The 17,499-nt window shown below is 42.0% G+C and overlaps 1 protein-coding gene across 2 annotated transcripts in view; it reads left to right on the plus strand.

Annotated features, from left to right (window-relative positions):
* nudt4a (nudix (nucleoside diphosphate linked moiety X)-type motif 4a) overlaps positions 1 to 17,499 on the plus strand; it is a 93,260-nt gene that overhangs the window by 58,568 nt on the left and 17,193 nt on the right. For both annotated transcript variants that reach the window (XM_060922931.1, XM_060922932.1), the window contains exon 2: positions 13,010 to 13,120. In XM_060922931.1, the coding sequence (XP_060778914.1) occupies positions 13,010 to 13,120 (111 nt within the window). The remainder of the gene's footprint in view (positions 1 to 13,009; positions 13,121 to 17,499) is intronic.

Genomic DNA, 17,499 nt, shown 5'->3' on the forward strand with positions numbered 1-17,499 from the left:
CGGGCTCGAACCCAGGACCTTCTTGCTGTGAGGCGACAGCGCTAACCACTACACCACCGTGCCGCCGTTTGTTTACATTCTAAGTGGAAATAATTTTGTCGGACGTTTTGTACAAAATTGTCAAATTTGCAAAAAATATAAAAATGCTCCAGGCGGCACGGTGGTATAGTGGTTAGCGCTGTCGCCTCACAGCAAGAAGGTCCGGGTTCGAGCCCCGTGGCTGGCGAGGGCCTTTCTGTGCGGAGTTTGCATGTTCTCCCCGTGTCCGCGTGGGTTTCCTCCGGGTGCTCTGGTTTCCCCCACAGTCCAAAGACATGCAGGTTAGGCTAACTGGTGGCTCTAAATTGACCGTAGGTGTGAATGTGAGTGTGAATGGTTGTCTGTGTCTATGTGTCAGCCCTGTGATGACCTGGCGACTTGTCCAGGGTGTACCCCGCCTTTCGCCCGTAGTCAGCTGGGATAGGCTCCAGCTTGCCTGCGACCCTGTAGAACAGGATAAAGCGGCTAGAGATAATGAGATGAGATAAAAATGCTCCTTTTCTCATAATCCAGTGAATGTGGCTAGAATAAAAGTTATTCTACTCAATCTTGTCGTACATGGCTTATAGCCAACTCGGCACTACACGCTGTGTCGGCTGTCCGCTCGTGTACGACTCGATTTCGTGGAATAACTGCTAAAATTCTTGAAAACTGTAAACTGAGTAAGTGTGTTCGATTGAAGAAGTGAACATGTCTCTGTATGCTGTAAAAGTAAAAAGTGTCATTTGGTTTCTGGTTGATGTTGCGAACAGCCATGTTGATTTAATGTCACTTACTGAACTCAGGGTTGAGGAGACAGTCCTGATTTTATGAGTGGGGAATTGTGAGGGGTTTTATGTCCCCCCCCCCCCCCCCCCCCTTCTGTTTGTCACAGCGTTATTGGAAACAAGGTGCATTTTTTTTTCTCTCTAAGTGGATAAATAATGGAATTGGGGTTTTTCCCCTCCTTTTTTGCATTGGAAACATTGGATCACTGTTTCTGAATGCTAACATTACGCAGATGGTTTTAGCTCCTTGTTAGAATGAGGAAATGACTGGTAGGCCGAGTATAAAGAGATGAGAATAGAATAGAGAGATGGGTACGAGTTTGGTTGCCCATTAAAAAGGGGGTGTTATGGTTGTGCCCTGAGCTTGTAGTAATGTATGAAATTAGAGACACTTGCTTTGAAATCTGGGTTTATTTTAATACATCCATGTAATTCCCAGATTGATGCATTTAAAGCCATTTGCAATATTAGCCTTTTTTTTTCTTTTGTATATTGAAGTAAACTAGTCATTTAATAATCGAGCAAAGGCTAAACAGTGTAACTGAAAGTACTGTAAGAGTAAAAGTGACCAGTTAAAGTGACACAGGTCGATGTGCTGGTTCAGGAATCATTTAATCCACTTCCCTTTGAATGAATGAACCCTTTATTATCACTGTTTTACCAGTGAAATTGACCATCAACCTGTCCTTACAGAGGGGGGCAGTACAGGAAGACAGGGGAAAAAAAAGAAATTACAGAGAACATGAGGAAAGGAGAGGAGAAAAAAACCCACCCCCACTCTATGCTCCTGCGGGAGTACAGTGTGGGAACATTAAAAAAACCTCAGCACATAAGCACAAGAAAACACAAGTACATTTTACAGTACATCATAACACGGGACTTGGGGGGGGGGGGGGGGGGGGGTAGAGGTAACCCAGCGCAAGCAAGCAGCCGTCCGCTTCTGCAGCCATGAGGGCGCTGGTCACGCACCCACTTGTCACACTGGGGGTGAAAAGCGGCAACCGTGGAGAGTGGGGTAAGGAATTTCGAAGAGAGAGAATTCTGAATTGTTTGAGCTGATACCCATTCCCATAGCTAGTATGCATCACCTTGTTTCAGTACATCTTATTTCCTAACGCGGGGCGTCCTGACCACGTATCGGGCCTGTTTACAAACCGCTCGGCAGCCAGTTCAGAAAAGTCATGAGGTCATGCGTAGGTCAGAGGTCACGACCGCAGAGCCACAGCAAACATGGCGGCTCGCCCACATCGAACAAAGACCCCTAAATCGAGACACCATTTAAATATTTCGAAAAATATTTTTATAAAAATCGAGAATTGAAATATTCCAAATCTAAACGCACGTGGGAGCTTGAAGGCTCTCGAGCGCTCACTTGTGTTAGAAGCCACCAGTTCCACCATGTTTGTTGTGATGTCGCTCATTATAATATTATAATGAGGATAAACTTCAGCCGTTTCCATACCCAAGTGTAAACATTAGCGCATGGTGTTTTTCCAGTTCATTCTCCTTCACAGGCATGAGGCAGCGGGCAATACAGCATATGATTCAAGTACCTGGGGTTATTCAAGCTCCACAGGGTACTATTCATCTTTTTAATACATCAGCCTTTGTCACTTTAAAGGAGATAGGTAGTGGTCTGAGTGAATGACCTTGACATCTGTGACGTCACCGCAGGAAGTCTATCGGTCTCATTGCCATTTCCGCTGTACTAAAACACAGAGCTGACTGCAACTCCGATCCTCCATTCTGAGCTAATTTATCTCCATGCCACGTAGATGTGTTGCTGACCGGTGCAGCAACACAACAGAAGGTGGATTTACGTTGCATTCACGGCCCAAGAATGTTCAAACTGCAAAGATTTGGACGCGTTTTGCGAGAAGTTCACGGGCACATTGGGCGCCTACGAAGTGGTCTCTCCTCTGCTCTGCTCATTTTACTAAATACTCGTACAAAACCTCTGATCTGTTGAGGAGCATTGGCTGTAAGCCCGTATTGAAAGAGGGTGCAGTATCAACAATTAAAGGGAAAGAAAACTACAAGAAAAGGAAATTTTTATTATTATTATTATTATTATTATTATTATTATTATTAAAGGGAAGTAACTTCAGTTGCACCAGTTCTCCCAGAGTGTGAGCTGAGGGTTGTTGCTAAAACCCGGCATGGGACATATTATCGCTTGGGCAGTGACCTCCTCGCGGTTGTTGCTAAAACCGGTGACACCCCGTCCCGGGTTTTAGTAATTGCTTGAGCCAAGCAGTAATGGCGGAGTACTCAGTATGGAGAACATGGAGAATGAGTGGAGCAGCCGTCTGATTTCTCTGCTGGTTATGATTCCCTCAGCAGCAATATCTCGCCCTTACGTGGAAGAAGCGAATCAACAGAGAACTGAACAAACAACTGAAAGTCAGATTGTTTAAAAACAATCGGCCACAAGGTTGGCCTTCAAGAAGCGAGAACACAAACGGGTAAGCTCCGACTCTCATTTGGATGCAAAACAACACATTGTTTACCTGCATTTAGATTAATACATGTAACTTGTATTGTGTGTTTAAGTTACCAGTATAAGATTATTTAATTTGCTTCAGAATGTGATTGTCTCAGTTCATCTGATTATTTAATGAGCCTTTTACGTTTGATCAGTGAAAATGCATGCATGTACATGTATGCTGCATAAGTTATAACACCTATCCTGTTTTAATGAGAGTCAACCCACAATCAATGAAGTCAAATCAGTCGTAGCTGAGCAAGTCTGTAACGGGATTTCTTACTTTCACCATAAATTATTTATTTATATGACTTTGGTCTATAGCTGTAAAAGGCCTCGGCCTTAAAACCGGTTACCGCTGTGACATCACGCACTCAGGGCTGGCTGACTCAGCGGGGCAGCTCGAATGCCAACTTTCCGGTTGATTTTAACTCTCAAAAATGTATTTTTTATTTTTTTTAATTCCCATTTATGCAGCATACAAGAGTCAAGGATGGAGATACTATCCACTCAGAAATGTATTTAAAAATAAAGGTTCTGCGCATCTCCTCTAAGCCAGGCACATCCAAAGTCCGGCCCGGGGGCCAATTACGGCCCGTGTTCAAATTTCCACCAGCCTGCAGCCTGTGTGATAAAATCAATAATATAAATTACACACGTACAAAAAAGCTCGTTTATATTTCACCAGAAGATTGCAGCAGACCTGTGGCCACACTCTCGCCGTGTGACCCTTGTGCGAACCTTTCCAGCCCATTTCTAAAATGGCAACTGTAACTAAAAAAAGGAAAGTTGACAGCGTGGGCCGCCGCTTCCAGGACAAGTGGAAATTGGAGCGTTTTTTTCACTGAAATACGAAACAACTGTGTCTGCCTAATTTGCCAAGAGACTGTGGCTGCTTTTCAAGGAATTCAATATCAAGAGGCACTACCAGATGAAACATGCTAACTACGACACGCTAACTGGGAACGAACGCGGCGAAAAATTGAAGCAACTGGAAGCTGTTTTAACGGCACAGCAGTGCTTTTTCACAAGAGCCTGCAGGTCAAATGAAAATGCCACAAAGGCGAGCTACGAGGTGGCAATGCAGATTGCCAAGCACTGCAAACCTTTTACTGAAGGTGAATTTATCAAAGACTGCGTGATGAAAATGGTGGAGAAAATTTGTCCTGAGAAGAAGCAAGAGTTTGCCAATGTTTGCCTGGCTCATAACACCGTGGTATGGAGAATTGAAGACGTTTCATCTGATATTAAGAGACCGAGGCAAAAGGAGTGGAGTTTGACTTTTTTCGTTAGCCCGCGACGAAAGCACTGACGCATCTGACACTGCTCAGTTACTGATTTTTTTTTTTTTGAGAGGAGTGGAGAATGAAATGAACGCGAGTGAAGAGCTATTTGACCTCCAGAGCCTTAAGGACCAAACAAAAGGAACAGATTTATTTGTTTGTTCGTTCCGCCGTAGATGACATGAAACTAGCGTGGAATAAAGTCACTGGGATTATTATAGATGGCGCACCTGCCATGGCTGGCGAGCGAAGTGGATTATCAACCCTAGTCTGTAAAAAAAAAAAAGTCAGTGAAGAAGGAGGCAAAGCTATAAACCTCCACTGTATTATTCACCAAGTTCTCTATGCCAAACATCTGAAATATGATCGTGTTATGAAACCGGTGATGAAGGCTATTAATTACATTCGCTCCAGAGCCCTGTGCCACCACCAGTTTCAACAGTTTCTACTCGACATCCAGGCTGAATATGGAGATGTTGTGTATCACACCGATGTAAGATGGCTCAGTCGGGGGTCTGCACTGCAGTGCTTCTACTCTCTTAGGAAAGAAATCGCACAATTCTTGGCAAAAAAGGGACAACCGATGCCAGACCTATCTGATCCTGTTTGGCTGGCTGATTTTGGATTTTTAGTTGACATAACACGACATCTGAACACGAGCCTTCGGGGCAAAATGCAGTGGTAAGCCAAATGTATTCACACATCAAAGCCTTTGGGATCAAGCTGCAACTTTTCCAAAGTCACCGGTCACAAACGCAGCCCAATACCACACATTTCCCATCGCTGCAGGAAATAATGACCAGTTTTCCAGAGAACAATATCAGTGCGCAAATGAGGAGGTATGCAGCAGACATCTCATCTCTGGCTGAAGAGTTTCAACAGCGCTTTCAGGATTTTGCAGCTATTGAAAAGGAGATCACGCTTTTTTCCTCTCCTTTCTCCGTGGTTCCTGATGACACTCCAGACCACCTGCAGCTGGAGCTCATTGAGCCTGCAGTGTGAGGCCGAGTGTCGCAGCCGGCACCAGCAGCTCCCTCTTGTCAACTTTTACCGCCAGCTGGATAGAGGCAGGTTCCAAGAGATTCAAACATTTGCTAAGAAAATGCTGAGCTTGTTTGGCTAGACATACTTGTGCGAGAAGACCTTCTCGGTTATGAACCTTAACAAGAACCGCCTGAGGACAAGACTAGGTGACTCTCACCTGCGTGACATCTTGCGCATCAAAACCACTGTTTTTGAGCCAGACCTGGCCTATTTACTGCAGTCGAGATCTCAGTATCACCCTTCATATTAGTGCAGGCAAGTTATTTGTTTAGTCTTCTGAGGTGAATAAATTCTAAAATCTCAGTGAATTGATTTTTTTTTTTGTGATGATCAAAACCACAGTTTTGAATATGCACGGAGTCTTTTCAATCCGTATATCATTTGTTCTTTCATTTTTCAATTGACAATTAAACCAGGTCTCATAAACCCGACAAATTAAATATTAAATCTAAATTCGGTCCGGCAGCACGTTTTTCCATTACGTATTTTTGATCTGAGTCTAAAGTTGAAATGATGAAAAACACGGCCTTTTTCATTTTTGATATCCGATTCAAAATCAAATAACACATTTTTTCGTTTTTTGATTTTTGATTGTCAATAGAAAAACGAAAGAACAAGTGATACACGGATTCATATGGCCCTCAACGTTTTGTACTTCTGAATAAGATAACTCTTCGTTTCCTGTTCACATGTTTTGAATTTAGAAGTTTACAGTGAGCATTTAATAGTGAAGAAATATTTTTTTCGCGGTCCAAATCCTGCGCTCTGATTGGCTGGTGAGCGGGTCCGTATTGTAGGATACGGACTCCGGTTATGGACCTCTGGCGACTCGCTCGTTTACTACAACAAACGTAGCAATTTTTGTCAACATTTATTTTCGCATTTCTCAGGAGAATAGCATTAATTTTACATCATGGATAATGATAACGACAGTGTTCACAGCGAAAGCGAGTTTTACTACCCTGAGGAAGAAGAAATAAAAGAAAACATTTCAGGAGAAAGCTAAAAACCTCTAACTTGCTAACGCCGAGCAAAAACATGGCTGAATCCTGAATGACTCAATTTTGTATAAATAGGGCACTACATAGGCGGCAAAATGTAGTTTTTTTTTTTTCCCTGCCATGGAAGTGCACTTGTATACTGAGGAGAAAGCAATTTGCATTACAGCCGTGAATGAGGATTCAAAATGGCGGCTCAGCTTGGTTTTCCCTTTCGGGCACTCTCGTTTTCTGTTAGAATTTGGTAAAGAAAAAAAAAATATTTACCAGCTTAAGGTCGGTCCGTATGGTGAAAATACTGTGACCTCGGCCTTGAATACTGACCTTGGCCCAGAGGGCCTCGCTCGGTACTTTCAAGACCTCGGTCACGGCATTTCACGATATGGACCTCACAGCTGGTAAATAACACATTTATTTTTTCCCGGTCCAGTTTCCATTAAATCCTGCGCTCTGATTGGCTGGCGAGCGGGTCCGTATCCTACAATACGGACCCCGGTTATGGACCTCTGGCGACTCGCTCGTTCACAACAACAAAGTAGCATTTTTTGTCAACATTTATCTTTTTTTATAAGATTTATTTATAAGATTATCAAAAATCTTACATTTTTGCCAGCATTTCTCAGGGGATTAGAATTCATTTTACATCATCGATGGCGAGATCGACAGTGTTCACAGTGAAAGCGAGTTTTACTACCCTGAGGAAGAAGAAATAAAAGAAAACATTTCAGGAGAAAGCTAAAAACCTGTAACTTGCTAACACCGAGCAAAAAGATAGCTGAATCCTGAATGACTCAATTTTGTATAAATGGGGGACTACATAGGCGGCAAAATGTTTTTTGGTTTTTTTTCCCCTGCCATGGAAGTGCACTTGGAGGAATCCATTTGCATTACAGCTGTGAATGAGGATTTAAAATGGCGGCTCGGCTCGGTTTTCCCTTTTGGGCGCTCTCGTTTTCTGTTAGAATTTGGTAAAGAAAAAAATTAATATATTCTTTACCAGCTTAAGGTCGGTCCGTATGGTGAAATACCGTGACCTCAGCCCAGAGGGCCTCGGTCAGTACTTTCAAGACCTCGGTCACGGCATTTCACCATACGGACCTGCTGGTAAATAACGTGTGTGTGTGTGTGTATATATATATATCTCGTCTCATCTCATTATCTCTAGCCGCTTTATCCTTCTACAGGGTCGCAGGCAAGCTGGAGCCTATCCCAGCTGACTACGGGCGAAAGGCGGGGTACACCCTGGACAAGTCGCCAGGTCATCACAGGGCTGACACATACACAGACAACCATTCACACTCACATTCACACCTACGGTCAATTTAGAGTCACCAGTTAACCTAACCTGCATGTCTTTGGACTGTGGGGGAAACCGGAGCACCCGGAGGAAACCCACGCGGACACGGGGAGAACATGCGAACTCCACACAGAAAGGCCCTCGCCAGCCCTGGGCTCGAACCCAGGACCTTCTTGCTGTGAGGCGACAGCGCTAACCACTACACCACCGTGCCGCCCCTTTTTTATATATATATATATATATATATATATATATATATATATATATATATATATATATATAAAAAATGTTTCAAATGAACCTAGATATGTTTAATCTTCCCGAAAGATTTTTTTTTTCCAGTCAGACTTTTTCTTCATTTTATGTAGTCTTCAAATATGAAAGGCAGAGTGATTTTGGTAAAAACTTGTTTAGATTTGTGTTCTATGTGAAGAAATGAAAAGTATTCCATTTGCAATAAAAATTTCATTAAATAGTTCATTTGCATTTAATGTTAATGGTTCAAAGAATGTCAGGCTGAATGGTCGGCCCCCCACACATTTTCACTTCACCAAATCTGGCCCTCTTTGCAAGAAGTTTGGACACCCCTACTTTAAGCAATAGTTTGAGAAATGGCTCTGAACAGAGTGACTCAACTCTCTAAAATGGTAAGAATGTCAAATAAAATATCGCACTTTGTACCTTTGGCCTCCTAGTCGTACTTTTTTTTTTTTTTTTGTCCAAAGACATTGGAAACATCAATATTGAAATGATTGCCTCAGCAGGCACAGTGTTTCTGCAGTTTAACGGGGAGGAAGTTTTAAATAGTTTTGAATCACTGATTTGTTTGTGCATTTTTGCTCTTCTGAAATGCCCAGATGTTGAGTCACTCTGACGCACCCGTTCACTCAGATTAATGACCCTAAATCTGAGTCTGTGTGTGAGAGAAAGACACACCTTGCAAATGTTCTCACCATTAAGCTGGGTGGTACATAATGGCACTTATTATTATTATTATTATTATTATTATTATTATATACGTTATATGGTAAGAGACTGGAAGTGTCACGATGCACAAACTTCAAATTCATTCAATACAGTGGTGTTTCAATCTGACACATTTTCGGTAAAGTATTAGTAAGCATTGCCTGAACATGCACCTTAGGTTTATATTTTCAGTTGATTTCAAAACCTTCAACATTATAAAGTTCAATAACTGAAACTTTTTAAGTGTGTGATCCATTCTGACTCGTAGCAGCATAGCTTTCATTGCTGACTCTAGGTAGTGTATCTAAAGCATGATGCTTTTTATATTCTTCTGTTAGTTTTACTCTCCGTCATGTAGCTCCGTGTAGGACGATGTGTTTTTGAATCCTGCATCCTCCACAACCGAATACGAATTTCCCAATCGCAGTGGTGATTTCTCAAGAATGAATCGCAGATACCCTCCTGCATTCTGCCTGAATGCAGGAGGGTATTAGATGCATGTTTGCAGTATTAGTGCTGGTGTATCGTACTTTATACAGCATAAGTGAGTGCACCCTTATGCGATGTCAACTAAATGTCAAATGATTCAGAATCCTAAGATCGAGATTTAGGCAGTGCCTAAAAGCGAAGCTCCTGATAAGTGTATGAGCAAAATATTTGCAAGGGCACAAAACCAACCTGAATAGAATAATAATGTTCCAGCATATCAACCATCAGATTGGGTCGTGTATTTCACCTCAGTAAGTTGCTGCATTGTCTTGTGACAGTGAGACCAATAATGAGAGACTCATCACAACTATGAATACATATTTATTCCTTTCTTTGACACCACATGATGTGCACTAGAAACACCACCACGACATTTATTATGATGTGACTCTGCTGGGTGCCTGGTGGACAACAGTACACCAGCGCTTTCACTTTATATCATTACTATATAGTCATCATGGCGGCACGGTGGTGTAGTGGTTAGCGCTGTCGCCTCACAGCAAGAAGGTCCGGGTTCGAACCCCGTGGCCGGCGAGGGCCTTTCTGTGTGGAGTTTGCATGTTCTCCCCGTGTCCGCGTGGGTTTCCTCCGGGTGCTCCGGTTTCCCCCACAGTCCAAAGACATGCGGGTTAGGTTAACTGGTGACTCTAAATTGAGCGTAGGTGTGAATGTGAGTGTGAATGGTTGTCTATGTGTCAGCCCTGTGATGACCTGGCGACTTGTCCAGGGTGTACCCCGCCTTTCGCCCATAGTCAGCTGGGATAGGCTCCAGCTTGCCTGCGACCCTGTAGAAGGATAAAGCGGCTAGAGATAATGAGATGAGATAGTCATCATCATACCAAACTTGATATGTTAAACAGTTGTCTGGTTACATCTTTCACATCTACATGTGTTGGAGCTTGGAGCACGCAGCCGCAGATTGCAAAGCACACACACACACACACCATTAGGACTAATTACCGTGCACCTGTTCCTGATTAGAGCGCAATCACAGCACATACCAGTACATGCAGTATAAGGACTGTCAGTAACACACTGACTTTGCGAAAGCCTTGTATTTTGTATCGCTTTTCTGGTTTTGACCCTGTTTGTGTTTTTGGACTGTAAGTATTTTATTACATCTGATATCCTCACTCAACCTCTGCCTGTTTTTCGACTCTGTCTACATTTTGGATCTCTTTGCTCGCATGTTTTCAGTAAAACTCTTCCTGCGCTTACATCCGTCTATTGCCTTTGCATGACAGAAATTGTCAATTGTTCAACAAGCTAGTGGACCAATAAAACTTTTAACTAGCTGTTGCCATCACACAGTGTCCGTCCGTCCATCCACAATTCACAAAAATTGCTACTCCTCCCAGAGTTTTCAACCACGAGTTGGCCTAGTGGTTAGCGTGTTCGCCTCTCGACCGGGAGATCGCAAATTCTACTCACGGTTGGGTCATACCAAAGACCATCATAAAAATGGTACCTACTACCATCTGGCAAGGCATGCTGCGATACAGATGCAAGTGGGGACATCAAATGGTTACCAGAGGAACAGCCCCCCCACTGTAACCCTAGCTGTATAGGCGAGAGGCATGAGGGCTATCGAAACAGAGATCGGTGCTGCACCCGCACACCTTAGAGTTGGTTAGTACTGGGACAGGATACTGCCCGAGAAGACCAGATTCTGGCGTGAGTGGGACTTTGACTCCGAGTTTTCAATGGATTTTAATTGTTTTGTTTGGAAGATATTATCAGTCTGCACAAAAGCTACTCCCTGGTTTTGTGATTTCTCAAGTTGACAAGTTGCTAATTAGGCCGATTTTAATGAACTTTGAGGAAAATCGCTACTCCTCCCCGAGTTTTCAGTGGATTTTGATTCTGATTGTTTTGTTTGGAAGATAAAATTGTTCTCATGAAGAGCAACTTGGCTAATTATAAACAAGTCTGGTTGCTCATGGTATGGCCATGTGAGCTACTGCATCGCTGACGCTCTGGTATGAAACTGTCATCAATGTTTTTTTTGTAAAACGTGTTAGTAAATAATCCCTCGTTATTTTTTTAAAAAGCAAAAATAACCGCTGGATTAAAAGCCCATAAAAATACAAATTTCGTTATCCGGTGGTCGAGTGTTTGAGATACGTTGCCTTGCACTTACGGTCTTGATTCCCTGTGGTGGTTCACTTGCGTCATTTGTATGGATGTCATACAGTCAAGCCATCAAAAATCAGGTCAATTGCATTCCTATATTCTCTTAAGTATGGGGCTCCGCTATCATTTCCAGTAACTGCATTATGTTGAACAGTATGATTTAGCTTTTGATTTTACAAAATTGAAAATAACAGTTTATATTTACTATATTAAAAACACAAGCCCCACAAGTCAGGATTCAAGTCCGTAAACCTACATGGCCAGGTCATAGTTTTCACTTTTTTTCTTCTTTAGAAACTACTGCATGATTTTAGCAGTGTTCTTTTGGCTCGTTATCGTACTGGAATATTTCTTTTCTGCCAAGCTTCTGGAGACTGCAACTCATCTTGTCAGCTGGTATTTTGGTATATCCACAGGCATTCATAGTGCTATTTATAAATGTCATCTTCCCAACACCTTGTGCACTCATGCAGTCCCATATCATCACAGTCCCACCTCTGTGCTTCACTGTCAGGACTATGCATTGGCCAGCTTCACGCCAAACATGCTGGATCCCATCTGAGCTGAACAAATTTAACTTGCTGTTAGCTGACCAAAGAATGTGCTCCAAATATTCATCAGGTTTCTTTTCATGTTCTTTAGCAAAGTTTAATCTTAATCATGCAGTTTTGTCTTGAAGAGCAAGCAAGAAGATTTTGCAATTCCTCTGCCACATGTATATGGGTGGCACGGTGGTGCAGTAGTTAGCACTATCGCCTTGCAGCAAGAAGGCTCTGGGTTCAAACCTTGTGGCCTACTTGGGGTCTTTGTGTGTAGTTTGTACATTCTCCTCATGCCCGTGTGGGTTTCCTTTAGGTGCTCCGGTTTCTTCTCCCAGTCCAAAGACATGTGACTGAGGTCAACTGGCTACTTCAAATTACCCATAGGTGTGAATGGGAGTGTTAACGGTCGTTCGTCTCTATTAGCCCTGTGATGGATTGGTGTCCAGGGTGTACCTGGATCGGCTCCAGCTTCCCTTTCAACCATGACGGATAATCGATATCGATAATAGATGGATAGATATTGTATAGCTTGTATAACTTCTCAGTCATGTTTCAAAACTGAGCCATGGGATAAGGCGTAGACAAAAAAGCCCTATGGGATCAGATCAGGTATGTGTGAATTTTCCATACAGCGATTAGTTGAAACTGGGTGCAAACCATCATGAGGAGAGCAAAAACAAATTGATCTTTGGGACAGATCCAGCATCTGTTAAGCAACAGCTTAAGCCTATTTTTAAATAAACACAAGTTTTTAGTGCCCAATCTGAGAGATGGACTTGGAAACCCTTTTATGATTTTTGCCAAAGCTCTGATTGTTCTCATTCGATGTAAGAAGATCCTGAAACTATACTGTTTGTTTGACATCAGTTTTATTGTCATGATAGTATGATAATTTGGTAATCATGGTGTGCTTGCTGACTTGGCTTTTCTTGTGTGTGTGTGTGTGTGTGTGTTGTGGGTGATCAGGTGTTGCTTGTGAGCAGCAGCCGGCACCCAGATCAGTGGATCGTTCCAGGAGGCGGGATGGAGCCAGAGGAAGAGCCAGGTGGAACTGCAGTGAGAGAGGTCTACGAAGAGGTAACCTGTCAATCCTTTGAATTCATCCATAAAAAGTGTGATTGCTATTAAATGTCCTGTGCATTCATGAACACAAGCGACATGCTGCCAAAACCATCTTCCTCAGTTCAAATACCATTTCGGAGCCAGTCAGTATCACGTTTCCTTGTTTATTGCTGCGTGTAAACATGATTGGAATGTAGAAATTTAAACTGGCACCAAGGCATTAGTATTTGTCTTGGACTAAAATTGGATGGGCTCATGTTCCCAAGAATATTCCAGGTCTATTACTGACTTCATGTCACATACTTGTTGGCAGCTTGGCACTCCCAATTTTCGTAACATTTGACCACAGCCATGAAGGCTACTTGGAGCTAAGCATATGACGTTGCAAGCTGCATTCCTGTGAACTTTTGCCTACATCTACAGAACCGTTGAAGCTTTAGGTAGGAAAGTCATACCGATACCGCTGGTGCTAAGAATTAACTTAATCACCAGTAATTATCCTGAACATCCAGTTATTACAGCTTTGTTCCTTTACCTTGTGCCTCTGTGCTTTAAAGGCCAATTTATGCTGACAACCCAGTCCTCGCAGATGGCGTCGCAGATGGCGTCTGCATAGCCCCCCCCCCCTCGCAGACGCTCTGCGCGCACCTCCCAAAAATTGTGACCACCGCAGAAGCCTTGCAGACAGTGTCGCAGACAAGAGGGCTCTGATTGGTCCACTCTACATCCGCTGTACACGCACTTCCGCTTCCCTACTTTCCCGGTTTGGTTTGTTTTCACTACCGCCATTTTTAAAAACACGAGCGAAGATGGAGCAGCACGAAGAGCGGTTGATCGAGGAAGTGAGGAAGTACGTACATCTATACGACTCCAGTTCTAGTCATTATAAGTAACCGGAGGATAAACACTCCACTAACCACACCCACCAACTACTCCTAGCGATTTCGCGACTTCGCGCCCCCTTGCGTTGTGGCGGTGAATAACATCGCGCACGCCTATTACTCCCCGCTCAACGATAAATTACAACTGTCTGCGAAAGCCTTGTCGCAAGAGCATGCAGAGGCCCTAAGTCTACGTAGTTATACTGCTAATTGTTTTGGAGTTTCAGTGAAAGCCTGTAAATGTCATGCTGTTGGAGTGTATTGAAAGGCTGCCTCAAGGGGCCTTTCCCATCTGTTGACAACTATGAGACATGGAGATGACATTTGGAGTTAGTATCCTGTTACCATTGGGCTCCTCAGTTTGGAAGAAAGCATTTCCTTAATCAAGCACGATGGAGTCACTAAGAGTGTCCAGTGACTGCCTCCATGTGAGTGTAGCAGCTGGAGCTGTATGCTGTGAAAATGTATCAAGCCTCCGATATGCGAGTTGCTGCTCCCTCTTTTGTAGAGGACTGAATTTCTGAGTGTGGGCTTTCTCATGTAAGAACCACTTTTACATACAGATTCATTCTGAATTGGCTTGTACAAGTGATTTAGGAGAACTTGCCACGTTCATCAATCTTCTCGTAATTTCTTTTAAGCATGAACGCCATTTACGAGTGCTCCAGACCTGTTGTAAGAGTCGAGTCCAATCAGTCAGTTTCACAATAATGGGTGGTACGTTTCATTACTTTGAAGCAATAAGCCGATTGGACTAACTGTGCTGGCAACAAGCTGAAAGAAATATGCACTAATGTGAAACAAGTGACTATTCAATCTTTTTCATGTAGACATGACCAAGTTGTCTACACAAGGGGTAGAATTGGACACTCTAACACATGGTTTTCTGTTAACTGGAGGTGAACCTCCACTTTGCGATCTTTGTGGTGATCTCTTATCAATTAAGCACATTTTGTCTTGCCCTGCTTTTAGAATACAAAGGCAGAAGTTTTTTAAAGAAAGCACAATGCTAGATATTTTTAATAAGGTTTCACCGTTAAAGGTTTTAAACTTTTTGAAGTGCATTGATGTGTACAAACGTATTTGATGTATTTATTTATTTATTTTATTATTGGTTTTAATTTTATGTGATATTTATTACCTGTATTGGCCATGAAATAGCCATAGATGCTTAAATGGCAATAAATGTAAACAAACAAACAAACTTTGAAGCAATTTTGAGTTTGAAATTACGTTGACATTAGAGCCATTCCACCGAATCGGTGCCATTTCCGTCCCTAGAAAATTATATGTATAAATGCACATAAAAATGTACTTTAAAATACATTTCCTTATTACGCAGAATGTCCTGCACATTGATCTGATTTCAAATTTAAGATATATAATTGTAAGGATTAATAAAAACTACCTAAAACACTGAAAAATAGCATGTTTTACCTGTCCCCGCACTCTAACTTTATACTTAACTATGAAATATTATGATTAAAATCCTTCAGAAATGGTATTTCTTTTGCACTGTTGTGTGACTCCATATCCTATCCATGGTTTAAATATTTTTTTCATAAGAAATCCACAATATTTGAGTTAAAATACACATTTTAGTCGTGTCCCTGGGTTTTCACTCAGTCCTGTTACCCAAACATATTACCCCATCTGACAAATTTGGAACATTCCATAAATCACATGTTCAACATGAAGTTACATCAGTTGTGTCTTCTGAAGGCCATGGGAAGACCAAAAGTTAGTTCTCTCATTTACTTTTCTGTATATTTGATGATTTTTTAACTTTGGCTGATGAGGTCAATGCCAACATAGTGTCCTGTTACTTACATTTCTTAGATGATATTTGTTTATTTTAAAGATACAGATTTTTGGTAAATCACTAGAATGTGCTAAGTGTGGTCATGCTATTAGTGATGACGCCATGTGGCTTAATTCCATGTATTAGCTAATCCTAGGCTAAAAACTCAGTCCTGTTACTTAGAGTTTTGGTAACAGGACTGAAAAAAATGCAGCCATCTTTGACTTCCAAACCTTGTAACGTAGCCTGAGGTTGACCAGTACACATTTTGAATAGTTAAATATGTGCGTTGTTATAATCAATGTTGAAAAGATATAACAAATTAAGTTTAATTTGGGAGTGGTACAACAAGCAAATGGCACCCATTCGGTGGAATGTCCCATTATCTTGTTTGACTCTCTGCAGTTTGAATTGTAAGATAATTCTACATTCATTCATATAGCCTAATGATAGCTGATTTAAATTAATGATGTTATACAATAGCATCAAATAACAATACAATATCTATAGATGAACACTTCAGACCGCAAAACGACCTAAACTATGCTGTAATTTAAGCTAAATTGGATCTCCTAAAGCAGGACTTCAATCTTTGAACTTATGTTATTTTTAGTTCATGAATGAACACTTCCTGAGACATAGTGTAGGACGTGTAGTCTTATATGGTATTACTGGGATGTTAATTGTACAAATTTACAGTTCACAAGAATGTGAGCTGAATTACTCACAGGTGGCATGTATTGTGTTTACACAGGGTCATTTACCATAGTGATGTGAAGTTAGGAGCTTTTGCTGAATTTGGTGTGGCACACCCTTATGAGCCCACCATACAAAAAAGTAAGACGAATTCAAGACCAGTATATGAAAATGTTCTTGCATGAGGCCTGTTGACTCGATGAAGGTTTCATAAAGACAAGAAACGGAGTCTGTAAATAACAAGCACCAGAGCTCCTAAGTGGTGCAGTCAAATCACAAGGCTTTGGCCTTTCTCCTTGACCCATGTTTGAATTAGGATAACAATGCAGTCTCCATGGCTGGGAGTCCAAGCGCAGCTGGCATCTGCTAGCCCACATAGAGTACCCTCCAAAAGTACTGGAACAGCAAGGCCCATTCTTTTCTTTTGTTTTTGGTATACAGTGAAGCCATCTGGGGTTAAGATCAAAAGATGACGGAAATGACCAGATCAGAATTTCAGCTTTCATTTCCTGATATTTACATCTAGGTGTGTGTGTGTGTGTGTGTGTGTGTGTGTGTGTGTGTGTGAGTGAAGGTTCTCCGTCATCCAGGTCATCGTAAACCGTAGGTGCTAAAGAAGGCAACCGGACTTGCTTGAAATCCTTGAAGGATCTCAAGCAAGTCCAGTTGCTTTCTTTAGCAGCTACAGTTTACATCTAGATGTACTAAGCAACTTAGAACATGACGCCTTTTGTTTGAACCCACCAATTTTTCAAATGATCAAAAATGTTGAAACGTGTGACTGACGGGTGTTTTGTTGTTGCGCACGTATGCCCGGTTAGATTGATTTTTGTTAAATTGATGTTTTTTTTTTAAACTCTTAATAGCTTTAAATGTTGTCATCTCGTCATTTGAGCCCTGGATTTCACCTATAAAGATTGCATTCTCCTCTCCTCTTCCTCCCAACATGGTTAAACCAACATGAAGCCCAGAGAGCTGTCTGTGGGAGAAACGCAAGACATTTGGCCAAGGAGAAC

Source organism: Neoarius graeffei, chromosome 6 (assembly GCF_027579695.1).
Source record: "Neoarius graeffei isolate fNeoGra1 chromosome 6, fNeoGra1.pri, whole genome shotgun sequence".
Classification (NCBI taxonomy): Eukaryota; Metazoa; Chordata; class Actinopteri; order Siluriformes; family Ariidae; genus Neoarius; species Neoarius graeffei.